The 24,696-nt window shown below is 42.3% G+C and overlaps 1 protein-coding gene across 1 annotated transcript in view; it reads right to left on the reverse strand.

Annotated features, from left to right (window-relative positions):
* The window catches only part of Ush2a (usherin), a 665,632-nt gene that overhangs the window by 484,561 nt on the left and 156,375 nt on the right, over nucleotides 1-24,696 (reverse strand). The window contains exons 14-17 of the mRNA XM_055609194.1: nucleotides 13,296-13,459; nucleotides 8,424-8,582; nucleotides 1,736-2,230; nucleotides 486-746 (exon numbers count right to left, since the gene is read on the reverse strand). Coding sequence (XP_055465169.1) covers nucleotides 486-746; nucleotides 1,736-2,230; nucleotides 8,424-8,582; nucleotides 13,296-13,459 — 1,079 coding nt within the window. The remainder of the gene's footprint in view (nucleotides 1-485; nucleotides 747-1,735; nucleotides 2,231-8,423; nucleotides 8,583-13,295; nucleotides 13,460-24,696) is intronic.

Here is a 24,696-nt window from a genome sequence, read left to right on the forward strand (position 1 = left end):
AGACTAGAGCTACAATTAACTTCTTTTCTCCAACAAATGTATTAATAGCCAAATCATCTGTTTTTTTTTCTCTCAAATATCACCTTTGATCTTAATTTTCAGGCAGCACTTTCATTGAGGGGGAAGGGTTTTCTTTTTTTTTTTTTTCAAATAAGGTTTTATTAGTATATAACCACATGCATTTTTCCATGTGTTCTCCATGACTGCTTTTTAAGTTTTTAATTTTTACAATTTAGTCATTATATATCCTGATTGAAGCCCCCTCCCTCAACTCCTCTCAGTCCCTCCCTCCCTCCTCTACAATAAAAGATCTTCTAAGGGGTAATCTCCATCCCTAATCTCAAGATGTACTATAGAACCACAGTAATAAAAGCTGGATAGTACTGGCATAGAAACTGATAGGTGGATCAATGGAATTGAATTGAGGAACCAGAAAAAACTCATTGAGGGGTTTTCAAATGAGAATCCAAAGCACTGGTCTTTACCTGATTCTCCTGTTCTTTCTGAGACCCAGGCAGATGACACGGTGCCAGCTATATTCACAGCCAAGACTCTAAATGCATACTCAGTGTGTGGCTCCAAGCCAGAGACGGAGGTGCTGACTTGGGGAGGCGGAAGTGTGTTCTCACTCTTGCTGGCTGCCTTTGAAGCTGGATGAGGACTGACCCATTCACTTCTCTCAAACACTAGACTTTCTTCGGTAGACAACCATCTCTTCATGTATAATTCATATCTTACAATTATACCTAGAAAAGAGACAGTGAATTAAAGAGACCAAGTCAAAGGGGCTCTCCAGGGACCTGCATTCAGGGTTGCTCTTTTTTCAGTGTTCTCACTATTACCTGTTGATTCCTTTTAGTAATCTAGAAGCATAAGTTTAGTGATCTAAAAGTCAGGTATGTAGAAAAACAACTCAAATGACTAAAAAAATATCATGAAAACCAACCACATTTTTGTGGGAAACAAATCAAAAGAAGTGTAAATACAAAACAGGCATAATTTATCATATGTGAATACAATGTTTTCAGGATGGCCATTCATAATTTCTGCTACAGATGCTCAAATTTTTTAGGCTACCTGAATATTCTACTTTCAGTTTGCATATTTTGAAATTTTGTGATTTAATTACCTATTTGACACAAGCCATCTTTGCATAAATATGTATAACTAAGTTGTGTCCAGTCTTTACCAAGAACGATAACAGTTTGATGCGAAGCCACAATATGTGCATAATATAAATTACTAAAAACCTAGGTCTGTGTGTCTGGCCTATGAACCCCAAGGTCCAATTTTAAGAACACAAAAATTAACTTAATGGAATCAACTAGCCTACATACAATTTTTTGTGTTATTTTATATTTTTTTCCTACTTGAAAGAGAACATTTGTAGCTTAGGGGTGCCCTAACTTGTGACTCAGTCAAATATAATGCATTTTCATAAGCGAGCATCCAATTATAAACATCATCCGTGTTGTGGCAGATGTCATTAGGAGCAAAGATAATATTAGCTTTTTAAGAAAGCAATTTAATTAAATGGAATTTGTTCTTAAATTAGATGAAATACCCTCTTCCACCCTCCAGAAGGAATAATATTTTATATCATCAGAAATCATCTCTCAAGCAAATGCCTTACATTCATGTAAGGAGACAGAGCTGCCACTCTCACGACATAGCTCTTCATTTCTACTGTCTTGGTCTTCTAAAAGAAAGTGAAGTCTAAGCTTTGAATTCTTACCATTTGGCTCCACTGGTGGAGACCATGCTATGTGGAGTTCTGTGGAACTGATTTTCCTCACTTTGGGTGGCCTCAGCCTCTGGGGGGGTGCCTGGGCTGTGGTTACTACAATGGGCAGGCTCTGTGAGCAGCGCACGCTAGTACATCCCTGGACAGAGAAACGGTACTGCGTGAATGGAACCAGATTCCGGATGGTAGCTGAGGTTTCCAGACCTTCATAGGAGTCACAAGGCTCGGTGCTGTCCACAGGAATGCAAGATAAAATATACTCCTCTATAGGTCCAGAGTTGTTGGGGAATTCAGTCCAGGTAAGAGTCACAGAGTCAGAGCCAACAGGAACGACATGAGTCAGGTTCAAGTATCCTTCAGAGACCTCTGGCTTCGTCTTATACGTGACGGACCTGCTCCTTGTTGAACCATGCACACTGGAGGTCTCTATAGAATATGAATATGATGTGTGTGGTGACAGACTAGTGTCAAAGAAGTGCTGAGTATCTGAAACAGAAAGGAAAACCAGGCAGTCAGAATTCACAGTTGTCAAGCAATCATTTGCAATTGCCCGAGCCTCATGCTCCTTAACCAGGTGATATACTGATCACTTCCTTCCCATAAGTGTGTTTGGTTCCTTTATATGTGAAATCAGGCAACTACTGGTTGCTTTTATTGCCCGGTATATTGTGAGTAAAGTGTCAACTAGAGCAAAGAAGTCTGTTTCTGTCCCTGTTTTGTTCTTCATAGGGTCTCTCAATGGAAAAACCTAGAGGAAGTCCTTGCCACCTCTGAAACATATATTTGCTTTCACTACAACCATTTGCTTGCCAAACACTGACACACAGGCCCAACCCTGTGTACCACCAAACACCTGGTTGTTCTCCTGCCTAATACCTTGAGTGGGCCCTTTCCTGACCCTTTAAAACGACATACAACTATACTTGCTTTGTGCTAAATCTCAGAGAGATTTGTCAACCACAGAGAGGTTGTACAAGAGGAGTTAGAGATGAGAAGAATCTCCATGCGTGAAGGACAGGGCAGTCAGGGGAAGAAGGTAGAAAGCAGAGGCTAAGAAACAAGAAGGAGCAGCCACGGCTAGCTATGTACCTGCATCCGCCATTCTGCACAGAGATAGCGCGCACATTGTGGGCCTATGAAACAGAAATATCAGCATGGTTGCCAGCTGCTGGCTTGTGGGATTATGTGGGGGCTGGGAGAGGCTCCTGATATGGTTTCTGCTTATCTAGATGCCTGAAGAGTAATAGATATTTGGAGTCTAATTTTAATCCACAGATTTTCTTAGCTTTATGAATGGAAAGAAAGCAGAGTTGAGAGCCAGTGGACTGTCCATGATTTCTGCGGTTGTGGTAGGGTGACCTTTAAACTCTGCAAAGTGCCAGGATTCAGGAGGGGAAAGCTCAGAATGTGGTGGGGTATTCGCAAGAATCTGACAGTTGTAGGACAAGCAACTTCACCTGAAGTCAGAGTCATGGGGATGTCACGGATGAAACTGGTCTACTGCACGTCAACAAGCCAGTACCCTCAGGAGGAACTTCTGCTAACGGCCAGAGGAAAGGTATCCTCCCCTAAACGCCACTTCGTATGGCATCGGAGAGATGTGGCTGTGGCTTAACCATATAAGTGAGGATCTGAGCAGAGGTGGTTCCATTGTTCTGTGCACACATCACTGTGGTTTCTTCATTGAAGTGACCATCACGGGGTGTTCCCTATGCTCTGCTGATCAAGGAGCACAGCATCCGCCACAGAACCGGGATGATGTATAAACATCACCACCCTACTCAGAAACCTCCTCCAGGGAAGAGACTCCATTGGAAAGGGTGCTGTCATGACCCCCTGAATGGAAGGAGTTTACTGAGGCTCCATAATGACCAGACACACTGAGGACAGTGCCTAAGGAGAAGATTCACTCCATGGCTGCACGACTCTGTCAAGTACTTACCAGATCATTCTATTTAAAAAAAAAAAAAAAAAAAAAAGTGGTCTTAAAGGATGAGAATGTGTAAGAGCAGCAGTGCTTGATAAGGAATTGGCAGGAACTACAAACCAGAGTAGGAAGATGTAATAGCACAGGAATGCTACATGGAACAATTATAATCACCCTGCATTTCCTGCGGAAAGGTTTATTTAAGGACCACCCGACGCCCATCACACTGCAGAAGAACAGAAGAAACAGTTTATAAAAATAGCAAATTGGGAACAAGGACTTTACTGCAGAGGTGTCACCTGCCTGCTGAATTCTGTTTTCTGCTCTGAGTCCCTGAAGAGGGTGAGTGTGTCCGGCCAGCTGAGATTTTTCTTAGCATATGTTAATGGTAACGATAACGGGTTTTCTTGTGATACTTCCACCCTTCATACTTCTCCTTTCATCATGTTCCCCTCTTATCTCCACACTCACTCACTCTGACCCCATTTTTCTTCTCAAATACTCTACATTCCTATTTCCAAAATACCTATATCCAACATACGGGAGAAATAAATGTGATATTTGTGTATCTCGTCAGCTTTATTCCACTTAATACAATGATTTCACTTCCATCCATCTTCCTCCAAATTATAAAAAGATGTATTCTTCCTGATGGATAAATAATACTCCACTATGCCAAGAAAAAATATTAACTTCCCTTAACCGTTTGTTTTTCAATGGGGACCTAGGGTAAGTCCCTATCTTAGTCACTATGAATAATGTAGCAATGACCATTGGTACGCATGGATCAGCGATAAAACTGTTAATTCCTCTTCATAAGATGTATTTTTAATCCTGTGTAAATTTGTACATGTCTGTGTATGTGTCTATGTATGTGCACATGAAGGTAGTTGCCTGTGGAGGTCCAAAGGAGTCAGATCCACTGGAGCAGGCATCACGGTTGGTTGTGGGCTACCAACATGGGTCCTGGGGGATAAACGCAGGTCCTCTGCAAATGCATCACACTCTGTCAAGTGCTGAGCTACCTCTCCAGTCCCAAAGCTAGGTTTACTTTTGTTTTGTTCTGCTGGGGCTCAAACCTGGGACCTAAAGCATGGGTCAAACAATCTGCCACTAAGCTATGTTCTCAACCCCTTCCCCTGTCCCTAGAGTAGAATGTGCATTTTACCAGCAAGGATGAGGAGGTTCAGTTTTACACTCCATCTCTCTATTGTGTCTGCCATTCCTTTGTTTTGCATAACACATAGATCAGACTTCTTGGATGACAAGACTATCAATGTATCTATGTATATGCAAAACTCACTGAGCACTTCTTAAGTACAAAACACTAAATAAAAGATGTTGTGTTCCCCTGAAAACTGTGTTCTTCATATTGATGATATTATAGAAGAGGCCTTTAGCAAGCCAGCTAGAGAGGTCTCTGCAAAATACTGAGTATGGAGAAGTCCAAAGTGCTACCGTGAGGGCTAGGGAGATGGCTCAGTGGTTAAGCTCTTGCTGAACAAACATGAGAACTGAATTCAGATCTCCAATACTCACATGAAAGCCAGGGTATGGAAATTTACCTGTAATGCCAGCATCCTAAGGCTGAGTCAGGGGTTCACCGGAGTAAGCTGGCTACTGATTGACATACTGGACAAGCTCTGGCTTTGACTAACAGACCAAGAAAGTACACATTGTACCTCCATATGCACAGTCACATAAGTATACACATAAAATATGTGTATAAACATACAAACACTATAAACAAACTAGCCAGCTAACCAACTAGCTAATTCTCTCTCTCTCAAAATGGAAACAAATAAATCAATAACAATAATACAAAAACCAAAGAGCTAACTCAACCAAATACCCTTCTACCAGCAGCATGTTGGATGTCTGTCAGCTACATTTATTTAGGGAACCACTGAATAGACCATAACTTAGTTACTGCCGTTATTCAGAAACTTTCAAATGATCCCACATGAGTGTATCTGGTAGTTGGTTTTAATGTCAACTAATACAGTCTGTTATAACTAAATAAGTCATTTGAAAGCTTTGAAGATGGTAATGTAGAGGTGTATTACGATGTAGGAAAAAGCTGTCCGGGAGCGTCCCGCAGGACTCCAGGCCAGCCAGGAGAACTCTCTACACTAATGAGGGATGCTATAATGGTCTCAACTAAATGATCAAACTTGCTTAGAAGGCAACACTATTCATTTTCTTTGAAAAGTTCAGTGATTCTCCACCTACAATTCCAACTGCCTTCATTTAACCCACAGATTTGTGTTCATTCAGCTGAACAGAAATAGTGTTTCCTTTCCATGTTACCCCTGCTGCCCAGGTGCTGAAGCTGGAGCAGTAAACACGGGGGTATTATTAGAAGCTGGAACGTTCTGACCATGCTCACTGATTGTTCCCACTGTTCAAATGCCATCATGCAGATAACTTTCACATCATTAATTATGGTGCTTGTCGACAAATGCCAGATGTGGCATGTTTAATGAAAAATAAGGTTGTAGGCAATAATACCTTATTTAATAGGATTATAGATATGTCTGATTAGTGAATGAGTGCATATTTATTACCTAAGAAACCATTATTTGGATTCTATGTTAGCACAATCACACAAAAGGCCATGATGCTGTATTCTGATGTACTGTTTTTATCAAATAGATTACAGTATGCTACTGTGAGAAACGTGGGTTGAATGAATTACTGATGGGTTCAAATTTAATTCAAAGCTGCTTAAGAAATGGAGCCAGTCTGGTTGGATCTACACAGATAATTCAACCAGTGGTCCTGTCAACTCAAAAATCATTTTCAATATTTTTATAACTCCCTTCTTCTGCTGTCACAAAAGTTTAAGTTTCAGAACACCTGGATCCTGCTGACTTTTGGAAGAAAATAGACATTTTAGTAGCAGGTTTCTGGGATGCGTTGCCAACATGGCAGATGCAGACAGATGTTTGCTTCCCATCCCAATCTGCATCATGAAGTTCAGAATTTCCATTAACTTCACAGAAGACTAGGAACAAGGAAGGGATAATTAGAGTAAAGAGAAAAGGGAGGTCACAAGGAAAAGTAGATGCTAGTCATACATAATTAGGTTTGGGATGTTATCTGCTAATATAATAGATAAAAAGTGTCTTTCAGGAGCCTTGTGGTCAGCGGGTATGTTAAACTTGGCTTTTTTCCATCCATGTTAAAAAAAAAGGTTATGAAATGTCAGTCTTTTCACATGGAGTCACATGCATTTTAAAGCTGGGTGATCATGCTACATATAAGTCGGAAGGCATGTGAAATGACTCCACAGGTCGATCTCCCTGTTCAGCAAAGCTAACAGCCTGAAGCAGGTGCCTGGAAACCACTGTGGGATGAAGAGAGAGCTGACCCTCAAAAGGATGTGCTCTAATCTCTGCATCTGTGCCATGCATGTGTGCATGCACAGTCGTGATAGGCAAAACACACGCTTAAGGAAAGGAGTGCTAAAGAGAAGGAAATAGAAGCTTCAGTAGACCCGAAAGTGGTTTTCTAAAATAGTTTGCAGCAAGACTGGAAGCAGACAGAACTGTGAGTTCGTAAAAAACAAACCACCACCAACAACAACAATCCATACTTCAGTGTGTCTTTAAAAATGCCATATTTAAGGCATCCGAGTATATTAAAAGACAAACGAACAAATAAACTAACAGCAGTTTCTGAAAAGTTTGGCATCAACTAGTTCATTTAATACCTTTATAAAAGTTTCTGCGCCCAGACCAGCCTTCTTGCTTGTGTTCCTATTTGCTCCCTTTCAGTCTGAGCATATGGTGCTGTGCTCCTCTGTGTGGATGAGGCAACATTTGTATGAAGTTATGTTATAGTCAATGTGTATATCATGAGTCAGATGTGTTACCTGAGAACTAAAAGGCATGAGCTGGGCGTGGTCATTTATGATTCTAATTCCAGCACTCAGGAGATTAAAGTAAAAAAAAAGCTCAGAGCTCAGGGCTGTCCTCCGCTACATACCAATTTCACGGCCAGCCTGAGATACATGAGGCCCCATCTCTAAAACCCTTGAAAATACTAGACTAGAAATGCTTGAGAAATTTCTGTAATGTTTACATCCCGAGAAAACTGTAGCTCTGCTTGTCACACTTCCAGCATTTGTAAACTAAAATATAATAATTAATATGTTTTAAACCTTCTAATATCTTCAATGAGAATGCCACAGTTTTCCTTCTGTGATTTGCAAAGATACTTTTTCATGGCCTGTAGTAAATTTGACAGCGCACTGCAAGACTGTTGGACGTCAGAATCATTTCCCACATTTTAACATTACAAACCATATAGGAATGGACATGGGATTTAGTGTTCATTTAAAGCTTTTTATTTGAGATAAAATTTCTATGGTGAGTATGATAAGTCCAGTGCTAAGAGATATGCAGGAAAGATGTTTCACATATTTTAACAATGTACTCTGTGCAAGAGGCTGTGCCTGTGAAGCAATTCAAGTTCTCTGAAGTTCATGAGTGGTCCAGGTGTGACAGACCAGTCCTGCTGTGCTGAGTCACTGCTTTCTCTCCAGGAATTCCATTATCATCTTACCAAATGCTATACATCTTATTTTCATCCTGTTTTTTGATTCCTACAGAGAGTTGTAATTCTCTCTGCATGAGCTGTTCCTTGTTCACAGAGGAAACTATGACATTTATCCTTAACATCAGAGAGTGTAATTCATATCCCTTCTTAGAATACCACGTATTTCCATCACCAAATCCTAGAACTTACAGTATGGGTGCTGATCTTCAGTTGTGTAGATTTCAGAACCATTCCTGAGCAGACTGTAAGTAAGAAAGTGGGCATTGGGAAAATCAGGTGGACTCCAGGAGAGATTGATGGCAGAAGAACTTTGAACCTGTCCTCTTGGTGGAGGTTGCTGGGAGGGAGCTAAATTGTAATGGAGAGAGCATTTATTAACAAAAGCAATCGATAAACACACTAGGAAACCGAAGTAAGATACCCAGCAAAGAGGTCCTTCTGTTTCAGGGTCACTTTATCAAGAAGACATGTGGTTTACCGAGACATTAATAAACAAAGGGTATGCATCACCAATTCACCAAGACAAAGCTTTTTATCTGCAAGCATAAAACACACTTCTAGGTCAGAGCAGCTGATGTAAATAGGGTTAGGGGAAACCCGATGGGTGTTTAAGCATTTCTGCGCCTTAGTATAAAAATAATCCCAAGGATACATAACATTTATTTTTCTATCAAATTTAAAAATTGGCAAGATTCCCCTGAAATTTGACATTTAAATTTGATATAACATTAAATATTTGAATTTGAATTTAAGCAATTATTTCATGCTGAAGAGGGAGATTTCCATTCAACTAAATACAAGGTCTTATTTTACATGGAATGGCATAATTTCAAGGACTGCTATTTACTGACATAAATAGATATGGGCGTCAAAAAAAATCTAAAGGTTGTCAATTAAAATGTGAATCCATATGTGACGAGACTGATACTTGTGAAGACTGCTCATGTGCGGACTGCTTGCCCTGGAAATAGGAGCACCCATCCAACAGCACAACACAAGACAGACTCTAGAAACCCTCTACTCCGCCACCGCCAACCTTCCTGTCTTCTGCAGGAAGCTTCTTAATTTGTGAGTGTGAATTTTGTTATTTTCTCAGAACACACAAGAAGAGACAGAGGTAGAAAGAAATCTGAAAAAACAACAACAGTTCAAGCCCCACCGGCCTTGAGAGAGATCTAGTGTATGGTCCCACTGAAGGAGGTGTCATAGGTCCACACAGGTGTATACAGTTGTATGAGTGACTTTTAAAACCACCAATTCTTGTCACCAAGAACTTTCAAAAAAAGATGCCAAGAACTGAAACCATTAAAATAGTTACAGATTTCAGGGTCTCAGCATAAAAGACTAATTGCATTCAAAATATATGTAATATGGGGAGAGCCCAGTAAGAGGACATTTCTTCTAAAAAGTTTAGTAACTCGGTGTGTAAGAGCAAAAGGTGTGCTATGGGTGTGAGATGTTCTCAAGGCTACCCTGAACCCTAGTGCTAACCCTTTCCTAGGAGACCCATACTACTCCTGACTAGAATGTACTGCAACAAAGGGAATCGGGTGAAAACCGCGAACGGCCCTCCCTGAGTGGTATCAGATAGATCACACTGAAATCTCTTAGCAATGCATTGCAAAAGTGTGTGTGAATGTAGCCAAGTGGCAGAGCACTTCCTAGAATGATGAAAGGAAGGCCTGGGCTTGATTGACCAAACAAGTTACAATGAAAACATGACAGGGGAAACTGACAAGGTGTCGCCAGCCTTGGAAGCCTGTTAGAAACAGTGCCCCGGGGGGTACTCAGTGTTATTAAGGCCTATTCACGTGGGCACATATGTCTAGAGCTATCCAGGATAGTTCACATAGTCACACGTGTCTGGTGATATCAGGAGATGCTCACATAGATACATATGTCTGGCACACATGAAAACTACTGGAAAAGCTACGCAGGAATTACAGTTTGTATGAAAGTTCACATATCCAGATCTGCTCTGTTCCATTTTGGCAAGGGTGAATTCTCATAAATTCTAAGTTTCTAGATGCAACGTTGCAAGCAGGCCTTTTTAAATTTGGCAGTCAGCCTGAAGAGGGTGGTCTGGCATTGGAGAGGCTTGTAGAAAGGGTCTCAGTGGACAAGAACTCGGATCTGCAGAGATACGAGGTCATGATTCTTAGAGGAGAATAACTACCACCACTCTCCTGACCCAGCGCGATTCCTGACTGCACACGGAATACTCACCCTATTACCTGCAGACAGTGTAGGTATAAGGTAGCTCGTGCCCCTCAGCAGCCAAGCTTTTGTTTCCAGCGGATGTAGACAATTACAGAAAGCCACAACTGGTCAAAATGCAGAGACTGCTTCTTAAAGAATGGAGCAGACCAGTGTAACAGGGTCCTTCTGTTGGGGAGCCTGGAGCTCGGGTCCCAGCTTAGGAACTTTGAGAGGTCCGTGAGTGTATTCAAATTTGGACTGGATGCCAAACATCTCCTTATTTACAGTAAGGACATGATAAACATGATCATCTTGGGGAGAAAGCGTGGGTGTGGGTGTGGGTGTGGGTGTGGGTGTGTGGGTGTGTGGTGTGGTGGTGTGAACATGTGTGCATCATTATAAATATTTAGTAAATATCACCCTCCTCAATCTCCACTTTCAATATCCATAAGTGTAATAATTCCCAAACTGCTCAGAACTGCTTTGGCACCAAGTCTTGAACACATACTCTTCCCGCCTTATCACCTAGGATTACAGACAAGCATCACCATGTCTGGCACATACGTGCTTTGGAGATTCTTGTTCCTGTATAGACATTTAGATATTTAAGATTTTAATACCACACAAAATTCAAAAGACACAAAATAAAAAATAGGAAACATGAAAAGGCACCCGCAGCCTTGCCATGTGGTGTGAATGTAACCTGATATAATTCTAGTGACAGAACTTTTGGAAGCCTGTGGATCATAAAGATAATAATATCTTATTATATAATTTGTAATTATATTTTTTCAAACATAGTAGTGATGGCTGGTGAGAATTTAAAAAACCTGATTTATTGTGGGAATTTTATTCAACTGAAAAAAAGCCTCAGGATTCTAGAACTGTATTCTTACTAATGATGTAGAAGAAAAAACAATGTTCCTACCTGAGTCTGATCCAGCTATTCTGGTGATTGGGTGGAAGTGGGATATTTGATGACGGCCCTCCCTCTCATTGAAGGGTAGTCTTATGAAGAGCCACACTCCCTCCTTTTTTTTGCCTCCCTTAGAAGGTTGTGGGGGTGGTTACCATCAAGTTCATAGTCAAGGAAAACATGCTCTGTGCTCATGGGAACCTGGCTCAGGAGTTCCACATGCCACCTCCATTCAAATGATTGTTTTTTTTTCATGTTTGGCCAGAAAAGTAGAAGCATGACAATGCCATGACATTGAGCTCTGTATTCTGTTGACAGAGAAGAATCAAGTAATGGAGGAAAAGGGGGAAATCTCTTCTGTAGATGGGGTTATATTAAAAACTAAACTCTAAGAAGTCATACACACAGAGATGACAGGTAGTTTTGTGGATTGTATAAAACTGTATTTTGGGGAGCCCTAGCACAACGAAGGTAGAAAGTTTGGGGGGACTTCTTTCTCCTGAGCTGGAAGAGCTCTGGGAGAAGCCACGGGTTTGACTTTATACAGTTGGACTCCTGATTCCAGGGACAATAATTGCAAAGCTTAGAACCTTAGCTGAGGGAATGGACTTGATTCAGGGTTGGGGACCAAATCTCCAAACGATGTCGATGAAAAGTGTCAGAGATTGCAGCATCAGTGCACACAGTACAGAGACACACGTTTTGTTTTCTCTTGCAGTGACATGCCGTTTTCAGCATGTTGCTCTCGTATCTCTTCTGTTGCTGGCATCCCTAAATCTGTCGTTTCCACACACTTACGGGTGAAATGTTCTCTTTCTTTTACTTTCACATTAACATTCTTAAATACAAGCGATCCATGAATGACTAAACTGTATGAGTATATGTATTTGCATATACATATTTGTTGAAGTTCATTCACAGAAGTTTTAAACGAGCTATGATTCACTAGGAAGCAATAAAAACAACAATTTGATCAGCAATTTTCTTCTGTCTCTCTGGTCTAGGGAAGTGACTAGCTCTTGAAAGAATAAATTATGTGGTGGTAAAGATGCGACTTGGCCAGGAAAGGAACAGGAAGCCAGAGACCTAACATTTTGACTCCTGACAGACCGACAGCCCATGAGGAGAATATGCACAGTACGGTGTGCTGCAGAGTGCTCCTTAACACGTGTTCCCAGGAACCATCTTTTAGGAACTCTAGCAAAGTACGGATACACGGTCTTAGAGTAAACACAGAAACACCATCCATAGCTACAATCTGAAGGGCTGCAGGCAGCCTTCAGAGGTCAACTTAGGCACTGTAGCGTGCTCCTGAGTCAGCAGACACTAAACTGTCATATTTGGGTAAAATAATTAAAATTATCAGTGCGGAATGCAGACTCATGACTAATATAGGAAAGCAGCAAGAATGGACTATCAATTGCAGGACTCAGTATGGTCTGAAAAAATAACTATAAAGTTATCATGTTAATAAATACATTAGAATAATGTTTGCAAAACTTTGAGCACGGAAGAACACGAGATGTCATAAATAACAAATCTGTTTGTTATAGTTAATCATATTGGCATACATTTGTGATCTAGGGTGACTAACCATTTTAGTTTACATAGTAACATCACAGTTTTAACAGTAAATGTCGATGTTCTGGGAAAATCTCATCTGGGGAAACGGGAAATTTGTTTCCAGCATTTCCATTGCTGGTGATTTCATGACAACAGACCACTGTCAGTGTTTGACGACCAGCATAGTCGTCCCGGGAATTTCAATTACTTAAGCAAGGAAAAGCCCACAGATTCCACGTAGTGTGAATAACACATTTGCCTTCGACTAATTCTCTAAGCTGCTCCTGAGTCCTTTTAATGAGTTCTAGATGGAGGGAAGCATGGAGACCTTCTCCTGAAGTCCTTATGATTCAAATTCCAGCAATAGGCCAGAATGGACTTACTTTTGCTGCAGCCTAATAGATTGTTGACATCCAAGTGGCTTGAACCAGGAACACAAGTGTCACACTTGGAGCCAGTGACAAACTGTTTGCAGAAACACTGGCCTGTGACCACATCACAAGTTCCATTCAAGGCTCCTGCTGGATGACAAAGACAAGGCTGGCATCTGAGAACAGACAAAGCATCAAGAGAAGAGTACTTTAATTAATAATTCATCGCATATGTCATACCTATCAATAACATTGTGGTTGAATACGGCTCACTCTTGCCGACATAATGCAAAGGAGGCTTGAACTGAACAGGCAGAAGATAAACAAGACAGAAAAGATCTTTATCAAATGTTGCTCAAATCCATGCAAAGATTCCTTTTTTTCATGTATTAATGGGCCTCACAAAGAGACCTAAGGAGATGGCTCAATTGGTAAAGCACTCGCTAAGCAAGCTTGGGAACCTGAGCATGGATCCCCAGTTCCCGTGTGAAAAGTAGACTGGCTGGCAAGTGTCTGTTAGCTCAGAGTTCGGCTGTGGAGACAGAAAGGTCCTGGGGTTTGTCACCCAGGAGTCTAAAGAGTCAGGAAACTCAAGAGTCAAAGTGAGACCTGATCTCAGAAAGTAAGGCAGACAGTAACTGGGGAAACTGTCCAACAACAGCCTTTGGCTTCTACACCCCCAAACCCCTACCCCTGACACCTGCACACACACATGCGCACGCACAAACACACAAATTCTAATTTAGCCTGAATGGTGGTGCACTCCTGCAATTTCAGAACATGTGAGTTGGGGGGAGGAGGACCAGGTGTTCCCCGTTACATAGTGAGTTCTTTGATAGCAGCCTGAGCTGCAGAAGACCTGTCTCAGCAGCCCCAGAGAGCTTTTACACACCATGGAGAATTGTCCCGATTAGCCTGGATACTATGTAATAGAAGGAAAATTGCATTTTCTTATAATAGAAGTTTTGCTGTCAGCTAAATGCTTAAATCAGGTACTCACAAGATTGTCTTTTATTTATATATCCAGTTACAACACAGAAAGTAAGAATAAGTCACGGCTCTAAAATTCTTCAAATTCTACGCGTAGTTCTTTCTATAAAGACTATATTTTTTTCTGACATCTTTAGATAGATTCTAATGATTGTTGGTGCTTAATATGGGTTCTAGTTATATGTTGTAAACTGTATTAGTGTCACTTTTTGTTTGTTTTGTGATAAAATATTCTGACAAACAACTTGGAAGAGAAAGGGTTGAATATGACCCCCAGTTGCAGAGGACAGTCTGTCATGGCTGGGAAGTCAAGGGGTAAGAGCTTAAAGCAGGTGGTCACGCCACATCGACACCCGGGAAGCTGCTGCCCGCTGCTACCTACAAGTCCCGGGTCCCCTGGAGAGAATGGTGCCACCCACAGGGGGCAAGTCTTCCCATCTCAATTAACTCACCAGCACAGTCCTCACAGACGCACCCGCCCCCCGGAAATTCCAGGTTCTGTCAATGGGACAATTAGCATTAATTATCATTTACCCAGAGAAGACTGGAGAAAAGACAGTTACCCTGATCTATGCGAAAAGACTGATGCTATAGGAGAAGGAGGCACGTTCGCTGCAGTGAACAAGCTCTTAGCCCTAAACTCCCCCGTAATGTTAGCAGTACCAACCCTCAGCAGTGACAGAGAGGAAACCTTTCTCCTCACACATGGTCCCCGGTGGCATTTCATTACGATAAGCAGTCTGGGCACTATAAACGTTGGAGATGTAAAAACAGCCCACGAAGACCATTTAAGCGGGAACTTCCCATGTGGTGCGTAGAAAGCACCACTAAATAGTTTTCCCTGTTTATTCTATAGGGAAACCGGTGGACGTGGTGACTTCACCCTACTGCAAATTTTATGGCGTGATCTCTCGGGTAATCATTCAACACCTTAAAAAGGCCGATAAAAGCTAAAGCTGCAAAATAAGCTGAAAATTTGTTTGATGGACGAATCTGCCACTGGGAATAAATAAAGTATGGTTTCTCCTGAAAGGCACAGTGCCGTAGTTGCTCTTTTTATAGTCCTGATAAAAGAACTTCCTACCTACACACAGCACTGATGGCCTTTATCTGGACATGTTACACTGGAATTTCATCCTCAATAGGGGCTTTTTTCAGACAAAGTATTAGAGATGAGGAAAATTATGCATTGGAATTAAAATGGAATCACAGAAGCCATGAAATGCCCGATTTGTTCTTGATTCATTATGTGCCTACACCTAGAGAATCCTGTGTGTAGGCTTTAGTGTAATTCTAGTAGACCTGAGCAGTAGGAGGCAGCCCGCCCTCTTCGGTACATATATCACTTTCTATACATGCGTACCCCTCATGAGTAAGTAGCTCTTGAGTGTCTCAGCTTTTATTGCCATTCAGTCAAGACACAATCACACTTACTTTACATACAGTGCACTTAGAGGAACGGTTTGCAGCATGTAACATAATTCCATCCCCTGATGAAGCTCCATTTCCTTTCAGCCTCCTGCTATCCACACAGCTCAGACCCAGCTATGTCAATATCTGCGGGATATTAAGTTCCAAATCCAAATGGAATAAATAAATCACTTCTCAGGAAAGCAAGCAATGTTTAGAGTAATTAAGTGCATCTATTCCTGCTTTTATTGTCTCTTCTCCCAGCCACTGTTCTATCAAACATGCCCAACTTGTTATAATTGCTTAGTGTCAGTTAGAGAGAATTTTCTTTAAGTGAAGTTCATCAGAGTGGATTTCCTAGACTATTGCAGTTTGCCACCAGTCCAAGGGAGGCAGGGGGTAATTAAGGCTTAAATGAAATGATTCCTGTAAATTTCTCAGCCACTAAAATACAATTTCAAACATTCTGAAGACTCTTTAGCAAATCAGCCACTAGTTTGAGAGCAGTTTTTCTGATGTCCCTCCTTGGAGTACCAACCAAATGAAATATAATTCACATTTATTAAAACAAAATTAGACACAATAAAGGAGAAGACATCTTAGGCTTCGAAAAGAAGCAACAAACTAAGATGAATTGTGATATTGATTTTGCCAGGATAAATGGTTTTTGTAATATTAATATAAAGAAACCTTTATTGCACAGACTCCCCTGGCACAGCCCGAGCTGCTCCTGCAATCTGTTTAAAATCTTCATTTTTCATCCTTATGGGAAAACCTCAGTTGCTAAATGGATTTCATAAAGAGTAATCTGTCAAGATTTATATAGATAAACAATTTGCGATGTTTATTGACCAGTTCATTATGACAAACAAAACAGGAGGGAGGCTGTGCTTATCTCTGCCAGCAAACTGCTGCTTTGCTGTGACCCCCTCTGCAAATCCGCGTTCACCAGCTACACTGAGGGGATAATTGGCTTCTGTCTCTTAAATGACAAATCTCCTATATCGTGCTTTCCCAGGAGCTTTTTTTGGTTATACAACAGCATAAAAATCACCCTAATTACTATTATTGAAGAAACATAACTCATAATGAAGATAGTGTATCTTAGTACTCATGATATTGCTGGCAAGTTCATCTGAAGGGAGACAGGGGGACAAGTCACCCCTTCTTTGGCTGGGGACCTCAACTCACATGTACACGAAGTGACCTAGATAAGGACTGATATAAAAGCCATTCCCTGAGGCCCAGTTATCTTTCTGGATGGGAATTCACATCGAAAACATAAAGCTGAGTTTTATGCGCTGCCCCTGTCCTCAAGAGTGCACAGACAACTGTGAAGGAAAAAAAGGATAGTGGAACCTAGCAGTGAAGGAGCCTTGCAGACTCTTTGGTGCAGCAGGGAACAGACAGCGAGCACGGGCAGGGCCTGAGGAAAGCACCAGTTGAACAGCTCCAAGCCGAAAATGCAAAGACTGAAATGTTGCAAAATCTAGAACTTTTCATGCGGATAGGATGGCTCAGGTGAAAGATTCCTCATCTCACTTCATGGGTCACACTCAGAATACAGGGGCATTTGATGTATGGCACAAAGTACCTTCAGACTATGTAGATTGCATGTGTGTGTGTGAAAGAGAGAGAGACAGGCATGCATGTAAAAGTGTATGATTGTCCAAGTCCGTGTGTGTGTATGCGGAATGTGTCAATCATCTTTATCTGTCACCATCAGCCGTGTTCCCTTGACACTGTTTCTCTGTGATACAGAAACTCACAGTTTCTTCCAGTCTGGCTGGCCAGGAAACTTTCAGCATCTGCCTATCTCTTCCCCCCTCGATGTTACATGCTGCTGTTTTCAGCCTTTTATATCAGCACATGGGGGATAGAACTCAGGTCTGAATGCTTAAAACAGTGTCATGGTTCGTTCTCAGACAATTTGACACAGGCTTGAAACATTCGTGAAGAAGTAAGTAACATCAGTTGAGAAAAGGCCCTGTTGGACTGGCCTGCATACAGGCCTGAGGGACAAGACATTGATGAGGGAGTGATCCTGGAGGGCACAGCTCACCGTGCGAAGAACACTCCTGGAGCAGATAGCCCTGAGCTCACCTGCTACCCAGGGCCAGGTGGTGTGGGCTATATGGGAAAACTGACTGCACAAGCCATGAGGAACAAGCCAGTAAGCAGTGTTCTGCCATGGCCTCTGTTCAGTTCCTGCCTTCCGTTCCTGCCCTGCCTCCCCATGATGAGAGACTATAACCTGAGAGGTGAAACAAACCCTTCCCACCTCAGCTTGTTTTCAGTCAGGGCGTTTCTCACAGCATCAAAAGCTAAGTTGGACACACAGCAGGTACCCTGACCCATTTAGCCTTGTGACTGGAATGTGTGGAAATTGAGTCAGCCTGGGCAGTGGACTCACTAAGCTGCAAAGGTGAGGAGAACACATTGATGAGGTAGGATACTGGGAAGTGAGCAAATGGAAGGGGCTAGAACTGAAAAGTTTTTAGCGATTAAGATTAGTGGAATGTGAGTGAGATTCGAAAGAGAAGGAACAAAGGCTGGGTTTCTAATTTTCTAACTAAGAATGTGGTGAGGACATCTTTCAACACAGAGCATGAGGAGGAAGAGATTTCTAATCATGGAGGTGTTTAGATGAGCAAACCAACAAAGAAAAGAACATGAGACGCCAAGGCCAAGTTTAGGGTCCAGGAGAAGAATGTTCCACCATCAGGCCCAGTGCAGCTAAGACGCAACACAGTTTTCAGGATGGTTATGAACAGACAGGATACAGTACTGTAAAGACACGTTAGCTCTTTTGATCCTCACTAGTTTGGTTTAATTGTCCTCTTGGTGACTTCTGAGGGAGAAGCAGCTTTCCTTTGAGGGCTGACCTCAGTCATATTTCCCAGCAGCGGTCTTCTCAGCTGACTCCAGGACATCGTGGGAGCTGGCATGCCCTCTGTGGCAGCACTGACTTCCCTGGGCTGAGCACTTTTCCCTCTTTGGAGGACATCTGGCCTGGAAGCTGTCTCCCAAGGTTCTTGGCTCTCCTTTGTCACAGCCTCCAAGAGCAGCTGCCTTCTCTTAGAGCTAGAGTTAGATTTATAGTGTGAGGTTACAGGGTGAGGTCACATGGTTAATGAGACTGTGAGGTCATATTTACATGGGTCGCTAAAGTGTAAGCCAGAGTGCTGGCATCTCCCTGAGAAGAAATGAGCAGTTCAAAAACCAGACTCAGAAAACCTTCCCCCACCTTGAAATCGGGAGCACTTGGGCAATGGAGTTGACCCCAGAGAGGAGAGGCACTGCTACCATGTGAAGAGAACTAAGCTCATGGAGCATGTCCTGTGCCAAAGCCAGTGTCTCCCCCTTTGCTGGCACTCCAAATCACCACTGAAGTAACTGAGATATGGAAATGTTTCCAGTAGAAGCGAGAGACTGCATCATTCTCTGTGGCCACAGAGGGAGACAGAAGAATAGGAGAAAGTCACAGGATTGAAAACTTCCTTTAATGTGAAGGCCACACCCCTGACCTACAATTACAACTGCCAGAGGCAAGATGTCCTACAGTGTGAAAGAGGGAACCTTCTAAATTCTGCATTTTGGAGCAGAAGGGGAGAGGCCTCTTGCCAGATGTTCTGAAAGGGGGATTTGATTAGGAAACTCTTCATTTCTCTTCAGGTTCCTTCATTGCCCACATGGAGGCCTCATGAGTCAGAACATGAGTCTAGTAACATGCTCTGCACACTTTACCTGCAGAGGTGACAGTGAACAGGCTCTGTGTCCTCCATTATGACTCAAGCCTACTGCTGTCCTCAGACAGTTGCTGTGGGACAGTGAACAGAGCATGAGCATGACTGTGCTCCAATCAGGAACAGGACGCAGGTCACCCCTGAGCCTCACGCTGCAGAAGGCCGACTGTTAGCACAGAAGCTTGAGGTGTGGCCCCTGACAGTGCCCACAGCCTAACTGGTAGAACTTGAGATCTGTTCTCTCGATCGGCAAAATGAATTCTGCAAACATGGTTAAAGATCTTGAAATGTGCTAATCATAGATTATCCAAGAATAGTCAATGTGATCCATTGCAGAAGTCTTTAAAAAAGGAAGACAGGGTAGTATGAGCGAGACAAAAATAAACAAAAACAGGGATGAAGAAAACATGTGAGGGGAGAAGACAACCTCAGAGAGAGAAAATGCTGCTCTGCCACCTCTGAAGGAGCTGTGCGTCATACAGTGTAGGGATGAGGAGATCATTCAGTCAGGAGCTCGCCTTGCCAGCAAGAGAACCTGTGTTTATTCCCCAGAAGACAAACTAGAGCCAACAATTAAAAAAACAAAAAGAACAGCATAACGCAGCAGTGCAGGTATGGAAACATACTCTTGGGGCTCCCTGGCCAGCCAACCTCGCCTACCCTGAAAATTCTAGTGGAAGACCTTGCCTCCCCCACCCAAAAAAGTGGGGGTGTAGGCTGGGGAGAGGACTTCATTGGAAGAGTGCTTGCTGTGTAGCATAAGGACCTGGGCTTGATGCTAATATACATGTTGTTATGGTTATGGCAATATCAACCTGTAAGCCTAGTGCTAGAGAGTCAGAGCCAAAGGTCCCTGCCCTGATCTGACAGCTGGCCGAGCCTAGCTGGTCATTTCCAGGTTCACTGGAAAGAGGCTGAGGAAGTCACCTGGTGCCAATCTTTGCCCTTAATGTCCATGCACACTCATAGAATAGGACCCCCCATACCTACACAACAAACACTGCTTCTCCTCACCCCTTAAAGAATTCAGGTAGATAACAGAAGGAATCAAGATGAAGACAATAGATTTTATCCAGAGTTTCCAGAAGAAACACAGGTGGCCTGTTGACATCTTGGTTTTAGTTCACTGAAACTAATTTAGGACCTCTGACCTCCAGAATTATAAGATAATAAATCCTTGTTGTTTTAAGACACTGAATTTGCAGTAATTTATTATGTCCAGGAGCAAGCTAATATACTTGGTCCAGTGGGAAGGAAGAGCTGGGCCCTGTCCTGATGCTCAGCTCTGTACCATTCCCAGTTTGTCACATTGAGGACATGATGCCATTAATAACATATAAAATCTGGCATTCCTTGAAGAGCCTTCCACAGTCTATATTAAGGTAGAATAAATAGATAGGGCGCATAAGATATTTCAGAAAGGACTATATACTTTTCCTTCTGAGAAGAGCCTTTTAAACAGTGTCCTGCCACCCACTAAAGTCTATTTACCCTGAGTGTGGGGTGGCCTCATGGCTTCCTTTAGATAAGGCAGAAGTAGCAGCCTCCAGCATGAGCCTCGAGTGCCTTTGTACTCCTTTCTCTTTCCTGAAACTGTCCCGTCTTACAGTCCAGTGCAGGCTGCACTGGGAGGAAGGGAGACTGATGGGGCCGGTCACCTGTGTTTCCTCAGATGACGGCCAACTGTCTCCCAGCACCACAGAGAAGCCCGAGTCTATGAAAAATGTACATACACCACGTTTTGCGTAAGAGGCCATCTCTTAGCAAGAAAGATATCTGCTTTTATTAGAAGTCACTAATGTGGTTCTTAGCGCAAAGACCCACTGAGACCCATTGGAGACGGGCAAGCATAAAGATTACCAGACCAAATCTACGGCATCGTGTGCCCACGGAAAATGTCTTCGGTGAAACCTAAATAATCCCCAGGCAGGAAAATTGGCCTATGTGTTTCTGAAGTCTGAGCCTTCAGACACCTGAGCAGCCGTGAGCCCTGGCCCCTGCCACCTGAGCACAACTCCAGCCTAGTACTGTATCCCCTGGCTCCTGGAGGCCTACAAAAGGTAAACTGAACAGTGACTGTAGACGGCTTTGAACTTTAAAAAGAAACATTGCGGATTGTGATATGTGGAAGTTACATTTAAAAAAAAAATGGGAGAGGGTGCCAGAGGAACTCGAGATGCCCTAACTCTGCGAACTAACCACAGTCTACTTGAGGATGGTACCAGGAAGTTCCTGTGCCCAGTACAGAAGTGGACAGATGTGGCCCAATTCTATGCTTTCTTTCTCACTGTTTTGGAGTTAGACAAATGTGATACACATTTTTTTTTTTTTTTGCTTCATTGATTTTTGTTTGCTTATTTGTTTGTTTTTAACCCTGGACAGAGTTATCTTGCTTCCTTGTTTCAAGGCTGGTAAAACCATGCTTGCTGTCTGTGTCAGAACTCAATGAAGTAATGCTTTCACTGGGGTCAGCGCTTGGAAGAACATGGCCACTGTTTGCTGATCAGTACACTGTGAAGGGTGAAACACGAGCTTGAAAACAGATGAAGGCTTTTCCAGCTTAGTCACAGGAAGCCATTACTGAGGTGTGGTTCTGTTAACACTGCTGCAGTTTAGGAATAGGGTCTATATTATTTTACTTGTTTGGTTCTTTGGAATTATTATTGAAGAGCATGAAAATAAACCAGGAAAAACAACAACAACAAACCCATCAGGCATTGCTCCTCTCAATAAAGAGGCATAAAGAAAAAGGGGAGGGGAGATTGAGAAAGAGTTCTAGAGAATAAGAAAGGCACCTAGATGAGGCAGTCACAATACTTTTCCAATCAGACAAGAATCACAGTGCAATTCTACGTCCTCCTGCTTAGCAACAGAACTGTTCACTGGAGACACTAGAAATCATTATGTTTATATTAATAATCATCTACCACAGCACACAGTGACACTAAATGAGTTTCTTACTTTTCATTTTTAAATATCAAGACACAATTATTTCCCACACTGTATATCTACATACATTTAGACTATGAATGAACTTTTTGAAAAAAAAATATATCTTTAGTATCTCTGAGATAGGGTCTCACGTAGCTCAGACCAGCCTTGGCCTTACCATGTAGCAGAGGTTGGCCTGTATTTTAATCACCCTTGACTCTTCTGCTTCTACCTCCCCAAGGGGTAGTATTACCGGCATATGCCACAATAGTTGCATGATAAATTTGTCTTATGCCATATAAAAACTCTCATAGTTTAGCCCACTGTTCATTGTAAAGAGAGATGATGCTGGTGATGTTTAATGACAACAAGCAGAATTCAGCAGAGACATCCTAGAAGACTGTCATTCAGAAAAGAAATTGGAATCATAAAAGGATGAGAGTCCATTTGTTCCTCCTCTCCATGATGAGCAAACACACACTGGAGTGATTCTTATGTCTCAGTTTGAGATCCTTTCCCTCCATGACCTTCTCTGAGAGAAGGTCCCTTCTCTAATGAGTATCCATGTTAAAATGAAAAGAGATGGCAGAATTCACTGGTGAAACAGGAGGGCCAACTAACATCCCAAACGTTCCACGTGACTGAGTCCAGAAAGTGATTTGTGCTTTCCATGGGAACTTTATCCTTTTCCTTTCTTTTCTCTAAACAAAACTGCTTTTGCTTCTGTGTTCCTGTGGTGTAGATGTGCAGCATATAGATGACTGTGTGCCTGTATATTCACAGATGCCAGACAGGCCGTGTGCTGTCCTGCTCTCTCAAGCCCTAGCCTTGTCACTAGAGATAAGCCTCTCCCAGAACTTGAGGCTGGAGCCTGAAGTTCCCGTCTCCCTCTTCTATAGCACTAGTTTCAAGTGTGCATATGAACACACCTGGCCTTCTACATGGGTTCTTGAGGTTGGAGCCCACATCCTAGTGTTTGCCTAGCAGGGTTTGTTATGTGATGTGCCAGGACTGGGAGCTTTATCCTTCTATTCTTTGCAGAGAAGCTTTGCCACACATGTCATGCTTTCTTTCCCCAGCTCTTTCAGACTGTGTCCTGTCAGGCCATGAAGTCACCTTTTCTTTGGAGAGACACATACAAAGCTGTATACCCCTTTAGTCCACATGAGGAGGACATGGCATAGATTAGTGTTAAGCTCAAACAACTATGAACAGGGTGCAGGTCTAAAGGGGTATCCACATACTCAACAATAGTCATTGAAGACCTTCCATTTGGGGGAACACTTTCAGGCTTCCACAATCTCTGTCCTCCCAAGGAGCCTTTCTTGTTAACAGTTCCAAATACCTCAGGTTTGCTTCTATTCCATCTACATCCTTACTCTCTGTGTAGCCCATAAGAATCTTGCTGGTTTCCTTCAGCTGGAACCTTTCAGGTTTCCAGGTGATACTTTCACAGGTCCTAAGGGAGCACACTTCGTATGTGTGTGTGTCTGTGTGTGTGTGTGTGTGTGTGTGTGTGTGTGTATGTGTTTACCAGACCTCCCAACTCTGATAAACTCTAAGAGGGTTAGACTTCAGAGTAATACCTCAGCTAATCTATTTAGTCTTGGCCGGACTACCTCTCCCAGATTTGTGAAGTCTAAATTGTGTATCAGTCCACTGGTCTCCACAACCGCAAATGATTCATGTCACTCTTCAACAGGTCTCCTAGACCCTTCTAATGTGACTCACATGTAAAACATCATGGATTCTTCTCTCCTTCCCTCCAGGGCAACCCTATTCTCTAATTTTCTTTCCTTAACCCTGTTTATCTATTCTATTTCGTTATGTACTCTGTCTTCGATATAGATGAAAATTCCAGCCGTTTTTTAGGGGACTAGGGATGTCACCCAGTGGTAGAGCACTTGCTTAACATATGGAAGACCACATGTTCTACTGTTATACTACCAAAACTTAAAAACAAACAAAAAGAGTCTGTTGTTCCTTGGCTGTCTGGGGATGTGGGTTTGGTTATTGTGTGCACAAAGTATAGGGGGTGAGGAAGATAGAAACAATGAACAGAAAGAAGCAAGAAAATGTTCTTAAGTATAAGTGAACAGAAGAGCAGGAAATCACATAATAATTCTCAGGCCTTAAAAAGTGAAGAGACGCCAAGGGAAGGCTGTCAATGAAGAGATGACAGCATGTCCGTGCACTATTTTATTCAGTGTAGAGGCAGTTGTTGAGCTAAATCAATGAAGAATTCAAGGTTCAGAAGGGAGTACGGGAAGATGAAGATGAGAAAGAAAAAAAGAAAGAAAGAAAGAAAGAAAGAAAGAAAGAAAGAAAGAAAGAAA

Source organism: Psammomys obesus, unplaced genomic scaffold (assembly GCF_907164565.1).
Source record: "Psammomys obesus unplaced genomic scaffold, mPsaObe1.curated_primary_1811, whole genome shotgun sequence".
Taxonomy (NCBI): Eukaryota; Metazoa; Chordata; class Mammalia; order Rodentia; family Muridae; genus Psammomys; species Psammomys obesus.